Below are 18,194 nucleotides of genomic sequence, written 5' to 3'. Positions count from 1 at the left end.
CAAGGGTTGATGAATGTCCAATTTCAACTGCAGCTCCTTTCAACTCCGTTAATAAGTCATTATGCAGGATTTGCAACCCAGCCTGCTGATAAAGAAAACAGCAGTGCGAAAAGGAGACACAGGAGTTTTGAAGAAGTATTTGAAGAAAAAAAGATAAAAGGGCTTTTCGTTTATTTGGCAAAGTTCAGGCGCATTCAAAAGGAGGAGCAAGTCAAAGGTTTTTTCTTTCCAGTTCACACTTTTTCTTTCCAATGAGAAGCTTTAGAATCCATTTCTGTTCAGTCGAACAAATCAGATGATGTTTAAGTTGTAAAAAGTGTAAATGAAGACAGCAGAGATTAAGTCGTATTTAAATCAGATCATTGGAAAAAGGAAGGAGCAGTTCAAAAAAGCATGGGAAAATATCGGAGGAGGAGATTTGATCTGAATTGGAGGATAAGCGATGTGGAAGAACAGAAGAGAAAGAGAGAAACTTTCAAAGATATAGTACAGAGATGGAGCTGAGCGAACAAGCGAGGAGCACAGAAGAGCCTTCAGGGATTTGTTGGAGGAATAGACGAGAACCTGGATAGTTGAGGAGATAAATCATGAAAGTGTTAAACACAGAAACAACGAATTCCTGGTCAAGAAGAAAAACGGAACATGGAGGCAGATCTTAGACTGTAGTCGTTTGAGTGCAGCGGTCCTCAGAACGCATTTCAAATGCGAGAACGAGAGAACAGTGGAGTGAATATAACTGAAAGAAGAATGGGAAGTGACAATAGGTATTCATCAAGCGTATTTCCTTCTCCAAGTTTCAAAGAATATGAAATTAAATCTCGCTTTCAGATTTCTGAGAAAAGATGACGTTCTAAAAGGAATGCCTTTCGGATTCGTTGCTGCACCCAGAATATTCACACATGTGATGAGGAAAGTGACAAAAGAAATAAGAAGAAGATGGCATGTGCGGTTGGTTGCGTATTGTGACAATCAGCTTATATTACACCAAGATCTAACACATTTAATTAGAATTTCTGAAGAAATAGTTCTGTTCAAAAAGTCGCTTGGGCTGCTAGTGAACAAGGAAAAAAGCCACCTATCTTCCAGCAAAGAGTTTGTTTGCCTCGGATACAGATGAAACTCGGAAATGATGGAGGTTCAGTTGACGGAAGACAGAAGACTTTCATTGATAAAGGAAGAAGACAATTGGAAAGTGAAAGCAGTGGACGATGAAAAGGTGAGAATAAGAGATTTCTCCTCTTTTATTGGAAAACTCAACGCAAACCGTTTCGTTCAGCAAGACGCTTCCCTATGGCCACATCCATGTATAGTCTCTAACAAAAAGGATTGGAATTGCAAGGATGGAGCGGACAGATGAGAATCAACGCATCCATTATACAGCAGATTCTGCAATGGAAGAAGATATTGAAATCATGCCCTTAACGCAAGCTGATTTCAGTGTTTGTACCGCAGGAAGAGATAACAACAGATGCGTCGAAGGCAGCGTGGGTGGCAACGCTATCAATCAACAATCAACTTTTAGACGCACACAATCGGTTTCCACAGCAACTTACGAAACAGTCTTCGAACTACAGGGAGTTAATAGCAGTGTGGTTAGCTCTCGGCCATTTTGTCCCAGTGCTCCAGAGGAAATGAATCGGTCAACTGCATTTGAGATCGGACAACACAGCGGTTTTCCACAATATAAACAAATGGAATGCAGGAATGAATTTGAGACCCGTTCTGAGTAAGATTTGGAGATGTGAGGAGTAACGCAAATAAAGATGAGGGCCACACACATTTCAGGCATCAAGAACACAAGGGCAGACGCTCTGTCAAGACTAGAGAGAGCAGGGGATTACGAAGTGCGAGCAGAAGAGCTGCTGGAGATTCTGAAGATAGCTCAGAGGACACCGACACTGGATGCGTTTGCAGCAAGTCACAATCACAAGTTGGAGAGATGGTGTGGCATCAACAGTCCGATTGCAGAGGATGGTCTCATGGTTCCATGGAAAGGCGAAGTTGTTTTGGCTCACCCTCCTGTGCCGCTGATTGTATCAACGATTCAGAAAGCGAAAAGGGAGAAAGCACAAGTGATCTTACTCCTGCCGAACTGGAGAGACCTGAACTGGGACACACTTTTGAAGTCGATACCACACAGGAGCTGGGATAGGAAGCTGCAAAAGGAAGGATAACGGAAAGGCACTTCAATGCGATGAAAGAATTCCAGTCTTCCTCCATGACGGTTGAGGATCGTGTTGTTGAATCCATCCAGCGTGATGGAGAAGAATGATGGAAACGTGCTTTGGAGCAGATAACTTTCTCAAAAGATCTTGCAGAGGAGTGCAGCAAAAGATTAGCGGAGACAACATGGAAAGGATACCTCTTTGGTTTTGCACATTTTGGAAAGCAATGGGAGGAATGTGGCCGCAAAGGAATTCCAGACAATATTTTCGATTGGGCGTCGAATTGCGCAAATGTGTTTTTATCCCTGAGAAATGGCGGAATGTCGCTAATGTGCTTACAAATAACAAGAGCTGCAGTTTCTTTTTATTCCAGTATCGTTTTCAATACGTGCTTAGGAGATATCCCACTCATAAAGATGCTTTTCAAAGCGTTCAGCAGAACAAATAGATCAAAGAAAAAAGAAAACAGAGAAATTTGGAACCCACAGACGTTGTTGAAATATTTCGCAGATCAAGGACCGAATGAGACATTGAGCTTTAAGCAACTGACAATAAAGGTGATTGTGTTAACAATGTTATTTTCAGCCTGCAGATTTACAGAGCTTGAGAGAATAGACATGAGAAATTAAAGGTTTAAAGAAGAAAAAATATATCTAGATATGAGACTGAAGACTTCGGAGACACGCGCGGAGATTTCCGTGCCATATTTATCAGAGTTGCCACTGATTTGTCCAGCTTTCGCGACAAAGACCTTGTGGGAGAGAGTTCAACAAGCTAACACAAACACAAACAGTCAACTTCCAAATACAAACACCTTTGCCCCTTTGACAGCAGGAGAAATTCGCAAGCTTGCCAAGGAAGCACTGACCAACGCCGGGATACCAGACACGTTTCCTCCATACTCAATCAAGGCAGCTTCGATTTCGGCTTTGACAATGGCAGGTATTCCTCCGGTGCAGGTTGCAAAGTTTGCTCGTCTTTCGCCACAAACAAATACACTGGTTAAACATTACTTCAGGGCGGATTTGGCGTCAGCAATGGGCAGGGTGACTGCTTCATCCACTGAAAGAGTGATAAAGCAGGCACAGCGCGCTGAAAAAGTCGAACAGAAAGGAAGGAAAGAAAGCCAGAACAAGGATGAAAAGAAGGTTGCAATTGTGAAGAAGCAGTACAATATGAGTAAAAGAAACGAAAAAATCCAAGCTTCCGACGACTCCCAAGCAATAATGCCTTCGAAGATTGAAGAACCAAAGGAAGAGGAAAAAGAGGATACAGAATATGACAAAAGGTTTATAATCAGAACAAGAGCTCAATCAAAGAAAGAAGAAATTCAGAAGGAATGGAAAGTGTCAAAAGCTGTAGTCATGATGGTATCAGAAATTCCCAACTAACATTTGATCTCAAATAAAAGAGAAGGAATTGAATGGATGTTTTTCTTGAAAATAAAGGTGCTTATGCACTTTTATTAGAAAAGAAAAACGATATTCAATTCCTTCTCTTTTTCCCACCACCGTTTTCACTCCCAACCCCTCTTTTATATAAGTTTTTAACATTGTCTTGTGTTCCACAATTCCTTTTCTTAGCGTTAATTTGTTTTTAAAAACGCTAAGTTTTGATTTTTCAAACAAATGCATAAACCCTCACATCACTCCCACATTGATCCTGGGCGATGACCCATTGATCGTGATCTCAAATAAAAGAGAAGGAATTGAATATCGTTTTTCTTTTCTAATTCAAACATCTCATTCGCACTGATCTTTCTTTTCTACAATTATTTCTTATTCTTATAACTCTTCATTCTTTTTCGTTCTGTTATGTCAAAACTTTTTTAACAGTTAACAAGAAAACAAACAAAAAAATATTTAATTGCATGTATAAAATCCATGAATGATGTGAAAATAACAAACCGATAAAACGATGGTATCTCTTCAACAATTTTAAAAATTGACTTGTTAAATTGGAAAAATTGATTGCTTTGTCAAACTTCCTATTTTGTTTTGTTAAAAGGAAACTGAAACAGAATTTTTGCGTTTCACTTAAAGAACACTTCTTTTCTTTCTGTTTTCCCTACCATTTTTTTTTTAGCTATTCTTTAATTGTTATATCTCAATAAATGTTTTTGATTGATCATTCAAAAATATTTAATTCTTTTTCAAAAACTTTATTTTCTTGAAAAAATCTTAAGAATCATTTTTATTGCAAGTATTTTCACAAACACTTATAAATAAATGAGAGAAGCAACAGAATTGAATATGTGTTTTTTTATCTTTCATGTGTTACACATTTAAGGCTTGAAAATTTTCAAAAAAGAAAGTTGTATATGTGTCATTCTTTTTGAAAAGTCGCAAATATTTTATTTTCTTTTAAACCAAATATTTTAAATATTTATAAAAATTTTGTCAGAGAACACCAAACTTCACTAATATGAAATCAATTTCTGGATAATGCTATTTTAAACATTCTCAAGATGATTCGTGAGTGGAAATAGAAATATGAACAAAATATGAAAATAAATTTTTTTATGATAATTAAACATTTGCGACTTTTCAAAAAGAATCACCCATGTGGATTCGACAAAAAAGGAAAATAAAGATAAAGATGAAGAGGATAAACAAGAAAAAGATAAATTCATATTAATTAGAAGGAAGCACAAATAAAAAGTTTGAGAAAAAGCGAATGAAATCAAAACAGAATCTTTTCTGAATATTAGCCTGTTTGTTTTGTTAACAAACGAAAATTGTTGGAGGAAAGATGTCAAAATTTTTTTGAAAAGTTCCTTTTGTTTACTTTTCTAATAAAATAAAAATAACATATTTCGATCAAATTTTTGTTCCCACTCACCAAATTTTGCTGTCATGAAAACACAATCTTGATAATGTTATTATTTTATTTTAAGTGAAGTTTCGTTTGTGGAAACAGAAATTTGATCGAAATATAAATTTTTTATTTACTCTTCAAATTAAACAAAAGGAACTTTTCAAATAAATTTTGACATATGAAAAATCGAAGAATTCAGAAATTGTTGATTCTATGAAAGAAAAGTGTTTTCTCAAAAATCATTTGCTGTATCTTGAAACGGATGATATTGATTTTTGATTTGTAAAACACAAAATATTGTTGAATTTAAAACAGGTGTTATCAATGATGTTGAAGAAGAAGAGTTGAGAAATGAATTTTGCGTTATTTGTGAATGTGTCTGCAGAGTGTTGACAGCAGGATGAGTTGATGAAAAAAGCGATAATGTTTCTGATGATTTGATTAATTTAGTGGGCTATTCTTTAAAAGAATTAAGCTTCGATGAAAAGGAGATCACAAATGAACTTTTATGGTAAAATCTCACTGCCATTAGTGTCACAAAAAAAAAAACCAACTCGAATTCGTTTCCTCGTTCTCCAGAAAGGAAATAATTATGTTAAAAAATCATTAAATGGTAAATACAAACATGCCAATTCTCATCAGAAAAATTATCAAATTTAATCGTCCAAAAATAATCTGCAATCGTACAAAAAATCAGAAGAGAAACAGATCCCAATTTTTTGTCATCGTTCTTCAGAAACAGTTGAAGATCTTATAGAGGAACCAACAATAAACCACATTTGATCACATCCAAAGTGGAAATATCACCAAAAAACTCAGAAATTGATGGATGTTTGCAATTAACATAAAAAAAATAACAAATGTCGTATAAACAGAGCCACCTTGTTTTGACAAAGCTAGGGCACTTAGTATTTGTTGGATTTTTCGTTGATGTTTTCCTGTAGTCTTTGGATAGCGTTATTAAGGTTTCATTTAGCTATCTCAAGAATTTATTTTCGGTTTATAAATGGGTAATAATCAGATTGACTAAAAAATTTGTGCAGCAAATAAATAATGGTGGAGTTTGAATTCATTTTTCCGAGTTTCACAAATAGTTGTATCCTCTGTGAGATTTTGCAACTCAAGCATTTGTAATTTTAATCCATCTGAACAAAAACTACTGACCTCTCCATTCACATCTGAAACTTCTTTTTTAATAGTATGTGCAAAATTTGTGAAAACAGCAGCTGTAATACATTAATTGTTCGGGCTCCAAAAAACTGGTTTTCCATTTTCATTCAAGTGAACAACTGTATCTATTGTTAACTTTTTTCCAGCAATAACTCCTCCGTCCATCATGGCACAGACCATTGTGTTGTTGATAGCTTCATTTCGTTCATTAACTTTTCTCGAGTTTTCGTCTTTAATGAGCAACGAAAGTTTCCTTCTGGTTAAAGATGGAAAAATGGTTTCTGAAGACAAAGAAAGATTTTGTTGAGAAGGTCGTATTAACGAAGAAATGAATGTGTTGAATTAGAAGAATAAGCAGATAAAAAAGCTATATTGCAATGGCTTAAAAGATGAAGGAATTGCTTTATGAGAATACAAAAATCGGAATTGAAAACCTATTTGATTTTTTTTTTCTTTTTTACTTTTTTTATTTTTTTGAGGTTTTGATAAAATTTGAACAGAAGGCTGAGGCTTTTGAAAAGAAAACATTGAATATACATTTGCAAAAAAAGCATGAATGACTTCTTTCATGATCAGTGTTTTTTCTTTAAAAAAAGCCACAGTTTATTCCGTGTTTGCTATTTGGACATAGATAGTAAACATGTCAGTATCTTTTCAGTGAACAAACAGGTTAAACAGGAGTGTATGCAATCCAAAGTGTATTGTTATTAACTCCAAAATGGATTTTTTCAATTTCTTCTTTCTTGTTGTGGTGGTGAAGACAATTATAAAAATTATGCGAATTATTTCATTGCATTTAAGATCCAAAATAAAAATTAGAAAAAGATAAACAATTCACGTGATATGATCATTTAATTCATATAAAAGTTATAAATGAACATTAAAACTCTTTTTTATAAATTTTTTCCAAAAACGCTTTTTGCTTTGCAAAAATACATTCATGTTATTTATTTTCAAAAATTCGAAAGATAATATATTATTTACAAACTTTTTGTGGAATAGAGAAGCAGCTTTTCAATTCATTTTGTAATATAAAAAATAGTGACAACTTTTTGATTGCATCATTTTTATTTGTTCAGAACAATAAAACAATTATTCATTTATAAGAAAAAAATAATATTATTTATTTTTTCGTTTTCACACTTTATGACAATAAATAGTTGACTAAAATAACAAAATAGAGATAATTTTTGAAATCAAAACTTTTTATAAGGAATGAGTTTCTTGAAGGTTTTTCTTTTTGGCAAGAAAATTTTTGTACAAATGTTGAATGGAATTCAATTTTTTGTAAAGCCAATGTTTGAGATAAATTTAGAATATGTTAGATTAAAAATTGCATTTCAACTTTATTGTGTTCATTTCAAAACATTCAAAACATAGATAGAACTGATTATTTTTTTGACAAAAAATGCAATTTTAAAAAATTATTTATCAAATGGGTGATTATTTTTGAAATCACAACTTATTTCGGTATGTTGTTTTTTCAAAGACATTTTATCATTGGGAAGAGATTTTGTGATCAAATGCGACATCACCACAACTGTTATAAAAACAAATGATTTCACCGAATAAAAGATAAATATCTTTTCAATAAGCCTTTTCACTTTTCATTTTTTTTATTGATATTCAAGAAATATTATAGCACCGAAATTTTAGTATGAAAAAATATGATTACAAAAATAATCACACAAATAAATATAACTTATTAATCAGTTATTTCTGATTGACACATTAATCTTATTTGTAATTTTTAACATGTTTAGTCTGGATGTTTAACATGGATAGGGAAATTAACAAGTTACAGTTGAACAAAAAAAATGTGTTAAAAATTTCAATGATTAAAATGCGCAAAGAGAAAATATCTTTGCATGGAATTGTTGAGACAAATGATGTTAGTTATTTGGAAAACGACCACGTCAAAGCTTTGCTTGTTCATGATATTTTGGGCTATTTTCAGCGTCAAATTGAGAATGTGGTTAACTTTATCTATCATCTTTGGAACGAGCTCTTCAGTCAAGAAACGAAAAAAGATTTATTGGGAAAAGGGAAAGACAAACACTATTTGCATATGATGAAGAGTAAAAAAATGGAAGATTAGTTTTTATTAAATTTTGGAACAAGAAAATATTTAACTATTTCGGATATGGAGAAAACGGTGTGTGAACATTTTTTTTTATTTTGTTATCAAAATAAAAAATAAATTCAGGCTAATGAATTTCTTATACAGAAGCGAAAAGAAGATTAAAAAGTTAAAACATTCGACAAACACTGGGCAAAACGTTTCCAAAAAACGACATACGAAAATACAGCTATCAAGACCACATGAACTTCCGATTTGTAGAATTTATCATTCATGCAGAAAAATGATTGTTCCTTTTTTGATATAAATGAAAAGTTTGTGAGAGGGGATAATCCAATACCTCAACTTTTTTTTAAAAATTGATGAAACATCAACATTTTTCTTTTTTTTGAGTTAATTATTTGTCATCTTCACAAATAACACCGATTTTATTTGTGCTTGAAACTTCTCATCACCAATCCACATTAATGGCATTTAAGTCCAATTCTGGCAGCTGCAGTTTTCTTTCAATAATTATTATTCCACAAACATTCCTTCCGTTAGAATATCTATTCTCAACAACATTTCAAGAGAATTATCTTTCTTTAGTAACTGATCACATAACAAAAGCTTTGTTTGTGGTTATTTTCAAGATTGCACTTCTCTCGGATATTTTGAAGAAAAGAATGGTAATGGTTGAAGATTAATGCACATTACGCTTGTGATGGATGGCATGGTCGTTCGATTTGATAAAGAAAATAAAAGATTGTACAGAGACAATCTTATAGATATGATTAAATTGCAAACGCACACTTCTCACATTCTTCAACCCAATGATCAATTTTGTGTTCTCTAACATAAAGAAAATATTTTTTCAAAGCAAAGGAATGTGGAAAAGCAACATCTTCTTTATCTGAAAATGAAGCATTCGTTTCCATTTTTCGAATTCTCCTCATCTCGCACATTTGTGTGAACAACTGTTAACCATTCCGGAAGCTAATTGAAAATAATATTCAAAACTACTTCACGATTGAATGATTTCCATCCTGTAATTTTCCATCAGGCTCAAATTGTCGATTAGAAAGGTGCATAGCAATTGCTTCATTCAGAAACATAGCAAATTCATTTTTTCTATCACTAGCATTCATTTCACCTCCGCATTTCCATCACATACGAAAAAATATCTTCATATTTTAAACACGTGCTAATCATTGGGTAGAAGAATATGAAAGGAATGAGATGGGGGCTGGATTGTGTCGATTTAATTATCTGTTCAATTTTTTAACACTTTATGGGAGAAATGTTCTATCCCATTGTTGGCGATATGCACTGCGTGATAATGTGGTTTTACAATTGTTATCAGTATTTTCAAAATAAAAGGAAGAATCACTTTTGAAAGAACGTCGAAGAATGCAGATGCAGAAAGATGATCATTTTCGCTTGGTATGAATACCTCCATTTCTGTCGTTGCTTCTTTGAATTCTTCTGGAATTTTAGAATATGGAACGATGATAGGTGTGAGATATCTGACTCCATCCGAGCTTGTCAGAAAGACGATGCTTGTTGATCTTGACATTGAAGGTTCAGGCTGAATAGGCGATGAAGATGTGTGAATAGGAATGACCACAGAAGGATTGATCTCGGAAAACACCGTTGAAGTCTCATCCAAATTAAAAATCAGTTGTGGGATGATATAAACCGTTTTGAAGAATATTTCAATCATGACAAAAAATGGTTTCACTGTCTGTTTGGATGTTTGCAACGCCATGTGAACCGGAAGTTGCTTTGGAGGCTTCTGAATTAGATCTGGATATCTTGTAAAAAACCATTTTGGCCAATGCTTATCAACGCATTTCACTTAATTATCTTCTGTACTCTTTTCAGCTCTGATTTCATTCACCTGTGAATGAAAAAAAAACAATTAAAAAACTCAACAACTAAAAAAAACAACGACTTTTGCAATTTCTGAAGTGGTGTGATAAATTCCTTTTGATGCATCAAATTCTAATCTGGTTGTTATTCGCAACTCACAGGATCTTGGTAATAACGTTTGTTTGCCAGGCTATGCAATGAATATTCTTGCGTTTTAGGCATCTTCCACTTCTTTCAATGAATGTCTTGATATAATTCTTTTTTCTTTTATAGATGATTTGGAAAATCCACAAACAAAGTACAAGTGTCATTACATTTCATACGGATCGTTAACAATCTTGCTTCACTGGATGCAGCCAATCTTTGCACTTGCGTTTTTTGTTTCTTCATAATTGAAGTGATCATCACTTTTTTTTCATCATTTCATTAGCAGGTTAACTTCCAGAATATGATTGGAGAGGAAACTCAAGCCAGGAAGGAAACCCTGGCTTCACAAATAGTTTTATTATTGTAATCACTCATGAAAAAACGATATTAACTGCATCAAGACTTTGTGCGACTAATTATATTCGTGGGATGGAAGATGCACATTCGAAAGCAACTTTCCTTAAAGCCATTTTGAACTTTCCAACAAGAGAAATATCCCATTGTTAGGTGCTTTTTCGTTCTTCAGAACAAAGAGCTCAAGCATAAAAGTTTAAACAAATAACTACTATGAAATTTGGTTAAACTTCTCTATTCGAAAACTCTGACGAATTGTATTTAAGCATAGTAATAATTAGCTTGCATTGCATGGAACTTTATATTCAAAAATTAAAAAAATAAAAATGGTTTGTATTTAACAAATGAGTGATGATTTTTGTAATCATAACTTTTTGGGTTGTTATTTATTATTAAAATTTATTTTCCTTTGCTAAATATAATTCTTTAAAATCTTGAATGTTTATTTTTCATTTAAAAATCCAATATTAGACTTTTTAAAATTATTGAAACGTCACAAAATAGGTCCGTCACATTTCGGAGTTTATATATGAATATTCATAACATATTTTCAAACCTGAAATTTTGAAAGAAAAATTACTATTTCAAAAATATTCACCCTAATAGTTTTTTTTCTTATTTTTAATTTATTTATTTTTTATTTTTATTTTAATTTTTATTTCTTTAATTTTTATTACTATAATTTTTATTTTTTTCTTTAATTTTATTTTATTTTTTTTTTTTTTGTTGAATATTCAAAGAGAACGGGAAAGAATTGATCAGACCTTTCAAAATTTGTTAATTTTATGAATATGTCAAATGAACTACTTGAAAGACTTCAAAAGGAGAATGATGCATGGGAATGACTTCATGAAAACAGGATTATTCTTTAAGAAAGAAATTGTAATAATTGTCACAGGTAAAAGAAATATTTTAAAAATTCAATCTCTCAAAGAAGATTTCGTTGCATCCCATGTGGAGGATCTAAAACAGTTCGAGAAGGAACTTTTTTTTCAATATATACGTCTATCAATGAGCGAATAAATGATAATTTAGCTATTTTGGTGGATTCATATGGACCAACTTCAATGATTGTTTCTTTGTGGTGCATCTGTTAACGTAGTTTGTGATTGGATTAGAATTTGAAGAAGAGCGTGTGAGTTTAATTTTCTTATGCATCAACAATTGATTGGAGATGTTGGTGAGGAAGTGGAAATTTGATGGAGCCATACAGAGATACAGAAAATGTGAAAAGCGAAGAAGGAAGGTTCAATTGTGGATATTCAGCATGATTAAAAAAAAGTTCTGAAAAAGAGAATGGAAAGGTTCTTTTAATTCTTGCGTGTCCTTGGACAAGAATTGTTATATTTTCCATCATTTAAAGGCACATTCTTGAAGGGACAGAAATCCATTCTGACGAGTGGAATGTGTTTTCCACATTGTCTGATTATGGATTTGTGCATTAAACTGTAAATCATTCATAAAGATTCAAAGACAGATTTTCAAAAGCGTGAACGATTGCTATTGAAGGAACGTAATCACAAATGAGAAGATTCATTTTAATGCATGGTGTCAGAGAAGCTCATTTAGCTGAATATTTTGCATCATGCGTTCATGTCAAACATTTGAAACCATCTTTCACAGATTTTTGTTAGGTTGTGTGTGTGAATATTCTGATTCGGAGTATGTGAAAGCTATTGAGGAAATAAATGATGAGGAGGATGAAGATGAGGATAATGAAGAAATTGAAGACTATTTGGAAAATTTCTATGAAGAAAAAATTTTGTTCAACAAAAGAAGAAGGATTGGAAATTGATTCGGAATACGGAGTAGATGAAAGTGAATGGGAAGAATTGGTGATTGATCATGAGAAAAAGAAGATTAATATTCAAATTTTTTATTTGATAGATATTTTCAATTGTTTTTCACTGTCATATGAATCAGAAATTATTTTTTTATTGAGAGATATTTAAAAATTATTGATTTCATTTTATTTTCGCAAAAATAGTTTTTCTTTTAAGTTGTTTTTGTTGGATTTTTGGGTCAAGATATTATTTCATTCATAGTTGGGTTTAAGCTAAGAAATATGGAAGTTATAGCCTTTTTCAAATTTTCTTTTTTAATTTCATTTTCGGATTTCCAAAATTATGTTAATAATAATCTAATTTAGTTAAGTCTCAATCAATTTTAAATTGATTCTGTAAATTTCAATTGATTTAATGTTGAAAAATTGATCCTCAAACCGATTTTTGAGTAATGGAATGGTAATCATTTTTCAGGACAAGAGTGTTTTTTTGCATAGTCACAAAACAAAAATTTTGATATTTTGGAACACTTGGAAAAAAGAATTTCACATCAGCAACAAGTTGAAATAAACCAAGAAGACAAAAAAGAGACTGTAATCCAATTCACATTAAAATTTATAGAAAACCCTTTGTGAGGGTTCTTTACTCTCATTGGTTTTTCAGAAACGAATTTGATCTTCTTCTTCGAAATATTCAACATTAAACAACTAAGCATAGAAGAAGATAAAAATCAATCAACTAATTTGATAATCAACTAATTCTTCTTTTCAATTTTTTCATCTGGGTTCTATAACTCTTAGTCATCCACTTCCATCATCCTTCCACGAAAATCTTGGAGGTACGACACAATTTCTTCACAGCATTTTAAGGGATATCAAACATCCGCTTATTAATTTTTTCTTATTCAGGTCTGATCGTGTTGACGAATTAAGAGATGTGACACTGGCTGTGGATTGCACGATAATCCCGATCAACATACCGGAAAGAACATTATCAAACGAAAAAAAATTCTATTGTGGAAAACACCATATACCAATGGTGCTTAACCCGCACCCTGGTGCCAAACCCGCACCCAGCAAATTTCTTGAAAATAGAAAAATATATTTTTGCTTTTCAAAGAAGTTCATTGATGGTGAATTTTCTTAAAACTTGTTTGAAAGAATATTATATTATATTTTTTTTACAAAAAAACTTTCAAAAAGATGAATTTTAGAAATTTTTGTTTGGAAGAGAGATTTTAAGCTATAAACTGAAAAAGCAAAAAAGTTGGGCTTTAGAAAAATCTTAAATGTTGTTCATTAATAGATTTTCAAAGATTTCGTCAGTTTTTGATGATTTGAAGCATTCCCTGATATTTTCCACCATTTTATCATTTGATCGATCCCATTAAGATGAGAAAAACGAATCGAAAGTTCAGCAGTTTCTTTGAAAGGGGTTTGTGAAAGTTGTCTAATGTTTTTCAATGAAAACTTCCTTTTATTATTATGGAGACTCGAAATTTTTTCGATTTTTTTGTTTATTTAGTTATCTAGATATCAAGTGCTTAATAGTTTCATTTTTATTTAAAATCATTTATATTACTGTTGAACATTATGTGACATTAATTAAAACAAGATCTCCATAATATTTTAATTGTTAATTTTTAATGATATTTGCAATTATTTGTGTTTTCTGAGTCAAATTTGAAAATGAAAAATTTTACGAGATTTACAACATTCATCAACTTACGTTGTTTTTTCGAAATGACATTCATTTATTAACTGTTGACACTATTTGAAAAGGATATTTTTTCTCATCGTTCTGTGTTTGCAATCATTTTAATATTTCTTAAAATTTGAAGTTTTTCCGATTTTTTGTTTCTATTTCACTTCAGTATTTTCTAAATTGCTTATAAGTGGTATTTATATGGACACATCAAAAAAATCGTCATTCAGTTTTTTTTTACTTTACATGAGTTTTGTCTGCAGAAATATTTCTTTTTCATTTCATTTCAAATACAAATTCCACTTTTATATTAAGAAACTGAACGATGAACTTATTCAAATTTCAAAAATCAAAAAAGGAAATAACTGAACAAAATAACCAATTTTCTAGTTCTTGAATAAATCCAAGGATTTCATGTTATTGAAGTGTTTAATTGATGATTCTTAAAACGAAAAAATGAAAGCAATATTTTGGCAATTCTGTAATATCTAAATATAATATTAATGAACGTTTCGTTTAATAAACATTCCGTTTCATATTTTATTCTTTTCGTAACTTTTCCAAATTGAAAACACATTTATAGCATTGTTGGAATTGCTTTGAATAAGACAATACACTTAAAACATTATTTAATAAAACAGAAACTACAAATCCAATATCAAATGTCTAACAGCACAACTATTTTCAAAAATTTATTTCTGAAAAATATCAGTCTTATTTAAAAAAATGGGTGATTCTTTTTGAAAAGTCGCAAATGTTTAATTTTCAAATAAATAAAACTTTCATATTTTTATTAAATTGTAGTCCGCGAACACCAAACTTTTCTAATATGGAATCTATTTCTTGAAAATGCTATTTCAAACATTCTTTAGGAGATTTTTGAGCTGAAACAGAAATTTGAGCAAAATATGAAATTTTAGATTTTATAGAAAATTAAACATTTGTGACTTTTCAAAAAGAATCACCCAAATGTTAATAAAAACAAAAAGCCACAAATTTGTTGAAATGAAATATTTGCAGCTAGTAAATAAGACATGCACAGTTATGGTTTGACGCATATCTAAAATAAAAATAATGATTAGGATGTGATGGATTATTCATTGATAAACGACAAAAATATAATTCTCATCAAAACAATTAAATAAAACATATATATACATTGAAAATATCAACAATGAATGTGCAATAGTATGATTTTAACATAAATTGATATATATAAAAAAACTATCAATAATTTTTGCGGATATAAAATAAAAAATTATCTGACTAAAACAACCATACAAACAAAAAAATCGAAAAAATTTCGAGTCTCCATAATAATAAAAGGAAGTTTTCATTGAAAAACATTAGACAACTTTCACAAACCCCTTTCAAAGAAACTGCTGAACTTTCGATTCGTTTTTCTCATCTTAATGGGATCGATCAAATGATAAAATGGTGGAAAATATCAGGGAATGCTTCAAATCATCAAAAACTGACGAAATCTTTGAAAATCTATTAATGAACAACATTTAAGATTTTTCTAAAGCCCAACTTTTTTGCTTTTTCAGTTTATAGCTTAAAATCTCTCTTCCAAACAAAAATTTCTAAAATTCATCTTTTTGAAAGTTTTTTTGTAAAAAAAATATAATATAATATTCTTTCAAACAAGTTTTAAGAAAATTCACCATCAATGAACTTCTTTGAAAAGCAAAAATATATTTTTCTATTTTCAAGAAATTTGCTGGGTGCGGGTTTGGCACCAGGGTGCGGGTTAAGCACCATTGGTATATTGCACAAAAGTTGAAGTTGGAGTGAATTTTAAAGTTTGAACTGCTAGTACAATTAGTGACATTTACACTGGTTAATCCCATGACTGTACCATTTTCAAAAACCATTATCTCATATTCTGTTCAAAACTTGGAGGATCAAAAATTATTACAGATTCGGCATATATATGAGCGAAGTTGGAATTTGGCGCAGTCATTACGAAATCAGTAGGAACCCCAGAGTTGGCGATACATAGGGTTATTATCAAATGATTTTTTGGACGTATGAAAACAATTTTTGCTGTTTTTCGATAAAATAGTCCATTTTATTTCGATAAATTTTGGAAGTTATTTTGCTGAAGCAGCTTGTCAAATAAATTTCCATATATTTCAGAACCCACAAACTGCAAGCAATATGGAAACGAATCAACATATTATCACCGATCTTCAAGTTTTAAACATTCAGAGACATGAAGCAAAACAAAGATCCAACGAACAATATCGATTTCGACTTAAAAATCGACTCAATCCAGATTCCTCACCTGCCTCCAGAAGCACATCCCTTCACGCTCAAGAAGAAGGCCTGCTTTTCTTTTTATCTCTTTTTTTTGACAATAGGAATGCCAAATATTTTTTTATATCATACAAATATCAATCATTTGTGTTTTAGAATCTTCTGATTTCTATAAAAAATCTTAAATCCAAGCTTCTTTAAAAATTACGAAAATGAAAGAAAAGAAAAATCGAAGATCATTGAAAAAAAGAAAGAAACAAGAAAATAATGAACGAAAAAGAAAAAGAAAAAGAAATCGAAAGTGATAATCATGAAGATTTTCCTAAATTGTGGTATAACACAAATCAATTGAAATCAATTAGATCTTTCAATTCTCCATCATTTGATTGTTTTCCTTTTAATTTTCCCTGCTTCTTCTTCTGCTGCTGCTTCTGCTTCTGTAACTACACAGAAAGAAAAAAGAATCACTCCCAGCGTGCTGCAGGATCTGCTATCGAGTCATAATTAATGCTATTATTTTTTTATTATAGAAACAAACTCACACATTTTGATTCTTTGACAAAAACAAGCTGTTTGATATTTTTTCCATTTTTTATTATGATTCAATTGCAAAATTATACAAAAAGATATGAAAATATGTCATTAAAGCTGGAAATAGATGTGATGCACTATTTGAACCAAGGCGAATTTCATTATTTTACAAAACAATAAAAATATCCCCTCAGACGATTGAAAAATATTTCGATTTCAGTTAATTCGCAAAATTTGCTTTCTATAAATTGAAAAATGTTAATTAACATAATAGAAAACACTAAAAATGAATACAAACGAATTCGGCTACTTGAACAGATTTAACAAAAAAAATGTAGAAACTGATTAATTGAAACATAACAAACACACTTTTGAAGTTTGGAAACACAATTTTTTCTTTCAACAAAGATTAACAAAAAGTGAAAAAATGTTTGATCAACATGGAAGATTTAATAATTCCTGAAAACGACCAAAAAAAGTTGATCCTTCTTGGAAAAAGATAGGATATATTTGCATTAGATTGTTTTTTATGAAACTTTCGTGATGAATAAAAAATTACATGTTCTATTCAAAAAAGCTCTATTATTGATTCTGGCTTGAAGCCCGCACTGCTTTGATCTCAAAAATCAAATTTAATATTTTGATCATTATGTTGAAGACAAAGCCGTTCCTCATCAGGATTGCGGTAACAAACGAATTTCGATATTTAAGTGATTCATATGAAAAACAACTATAAGCCCATGTTATTTTGGAATTCTCAAAACGACAAATTGACACACGTGGAATTCTTTATCGAAGTTCATTACAGCTGGCCTTGAAAGCAAGAATGAGTGGGAGAGAAACTGGAAAATGCAGAAAACCAACCTAGTTCAACAAACATGAAGATACCGACTTCGAAGAGCGCGGACTTGAAGATATAAGGAATGGAAAATATCCAACAAAAGCTGATATCACTCAAATGGTTTGTTTTTCGTTATTTTTGGGTCTATTATATTGTTTATTGGAAAAAAGGCAAATGAACATTTATTAAAAAAACGGAAAGAAGGAGAGGATATAAAGGTCGTTGACAAACATTGGATAGATCGATTTTTGAAAAGGCATTCAAAAATCAAATTGCAGATACCAACATCTTTGCCTATTGGAAGAAAAGCTCATTTATGTTAAAAGGTATTATTCCCTTTTTTTGAAAATTTTAAAAAATTGTGCAATGATGCGATATTAATTCCGTAACTTATTATTAACATTGACGAAACATCAACTATTCTTTTTTCTCATCATTGTGACGATAATGTTGCAACAAATTCCAAACACCTTCCACATTTATTCCTT

General features: G+C 31.2%; 2 protein-coding genes across 2 annotated transcripts; both read left to right on the top strand.

Annotated features, from left to right (window-relative positions):
- Positions 1–1,763: 1,763 nt before the first annotated feature.
- Positions 1,764–2,174, top strand: MONOS_12824 (uncharacterized protein; the record flags this gene model as incomplete). Its single annotated transcript, XM_067865473.1, has 1 exon — positions 1,764–2,174. One exon carries the CDS (start codon positions 1,764–1,766, stop codon positions 2,172–2,174), a length of 411 nt encoding a protein of 136 aa, XP_067736240.1.
- A 650-nt stretch (positions 2,175–2,824) lies between these two features.
- Positions 2,825–3,556, top strand: MONOS_12823 (uncharacterized protein; the record flags this gene model as incomplete). The annotated part of the gene is made up of 1 exon (XM_067865472.1): positions 2,825–3,556. One exon carries the CDS (start codon positions 2,825–2,827, stop codon positions 3,554–3,556), a length of 732 nt encoding a protein of 243 aa, XP_067736239.1.
- Between the last annotated feature and the right edge of the window lie 14,638 nt (positions 3,557–18,194).

The sequence above is a fragment of the Monocercomonoides exilis genome (genome assembly GCF_001643675.1).
Source record: "Monocercomonoides exilis strain PA203 chromosome Unknown scaffold1-2713096, whole genome shotgun sequence".
NCBI classification, from domain to species: domain Eukaryota; phylum Preaxostyla; order Oxymonadida; family Polymastigidae; genus Monocercomonoides; species Monocercomonoides exilis.
This window is presented reverse-complemented; position numbering and strand designations above follow the sequence as displayed.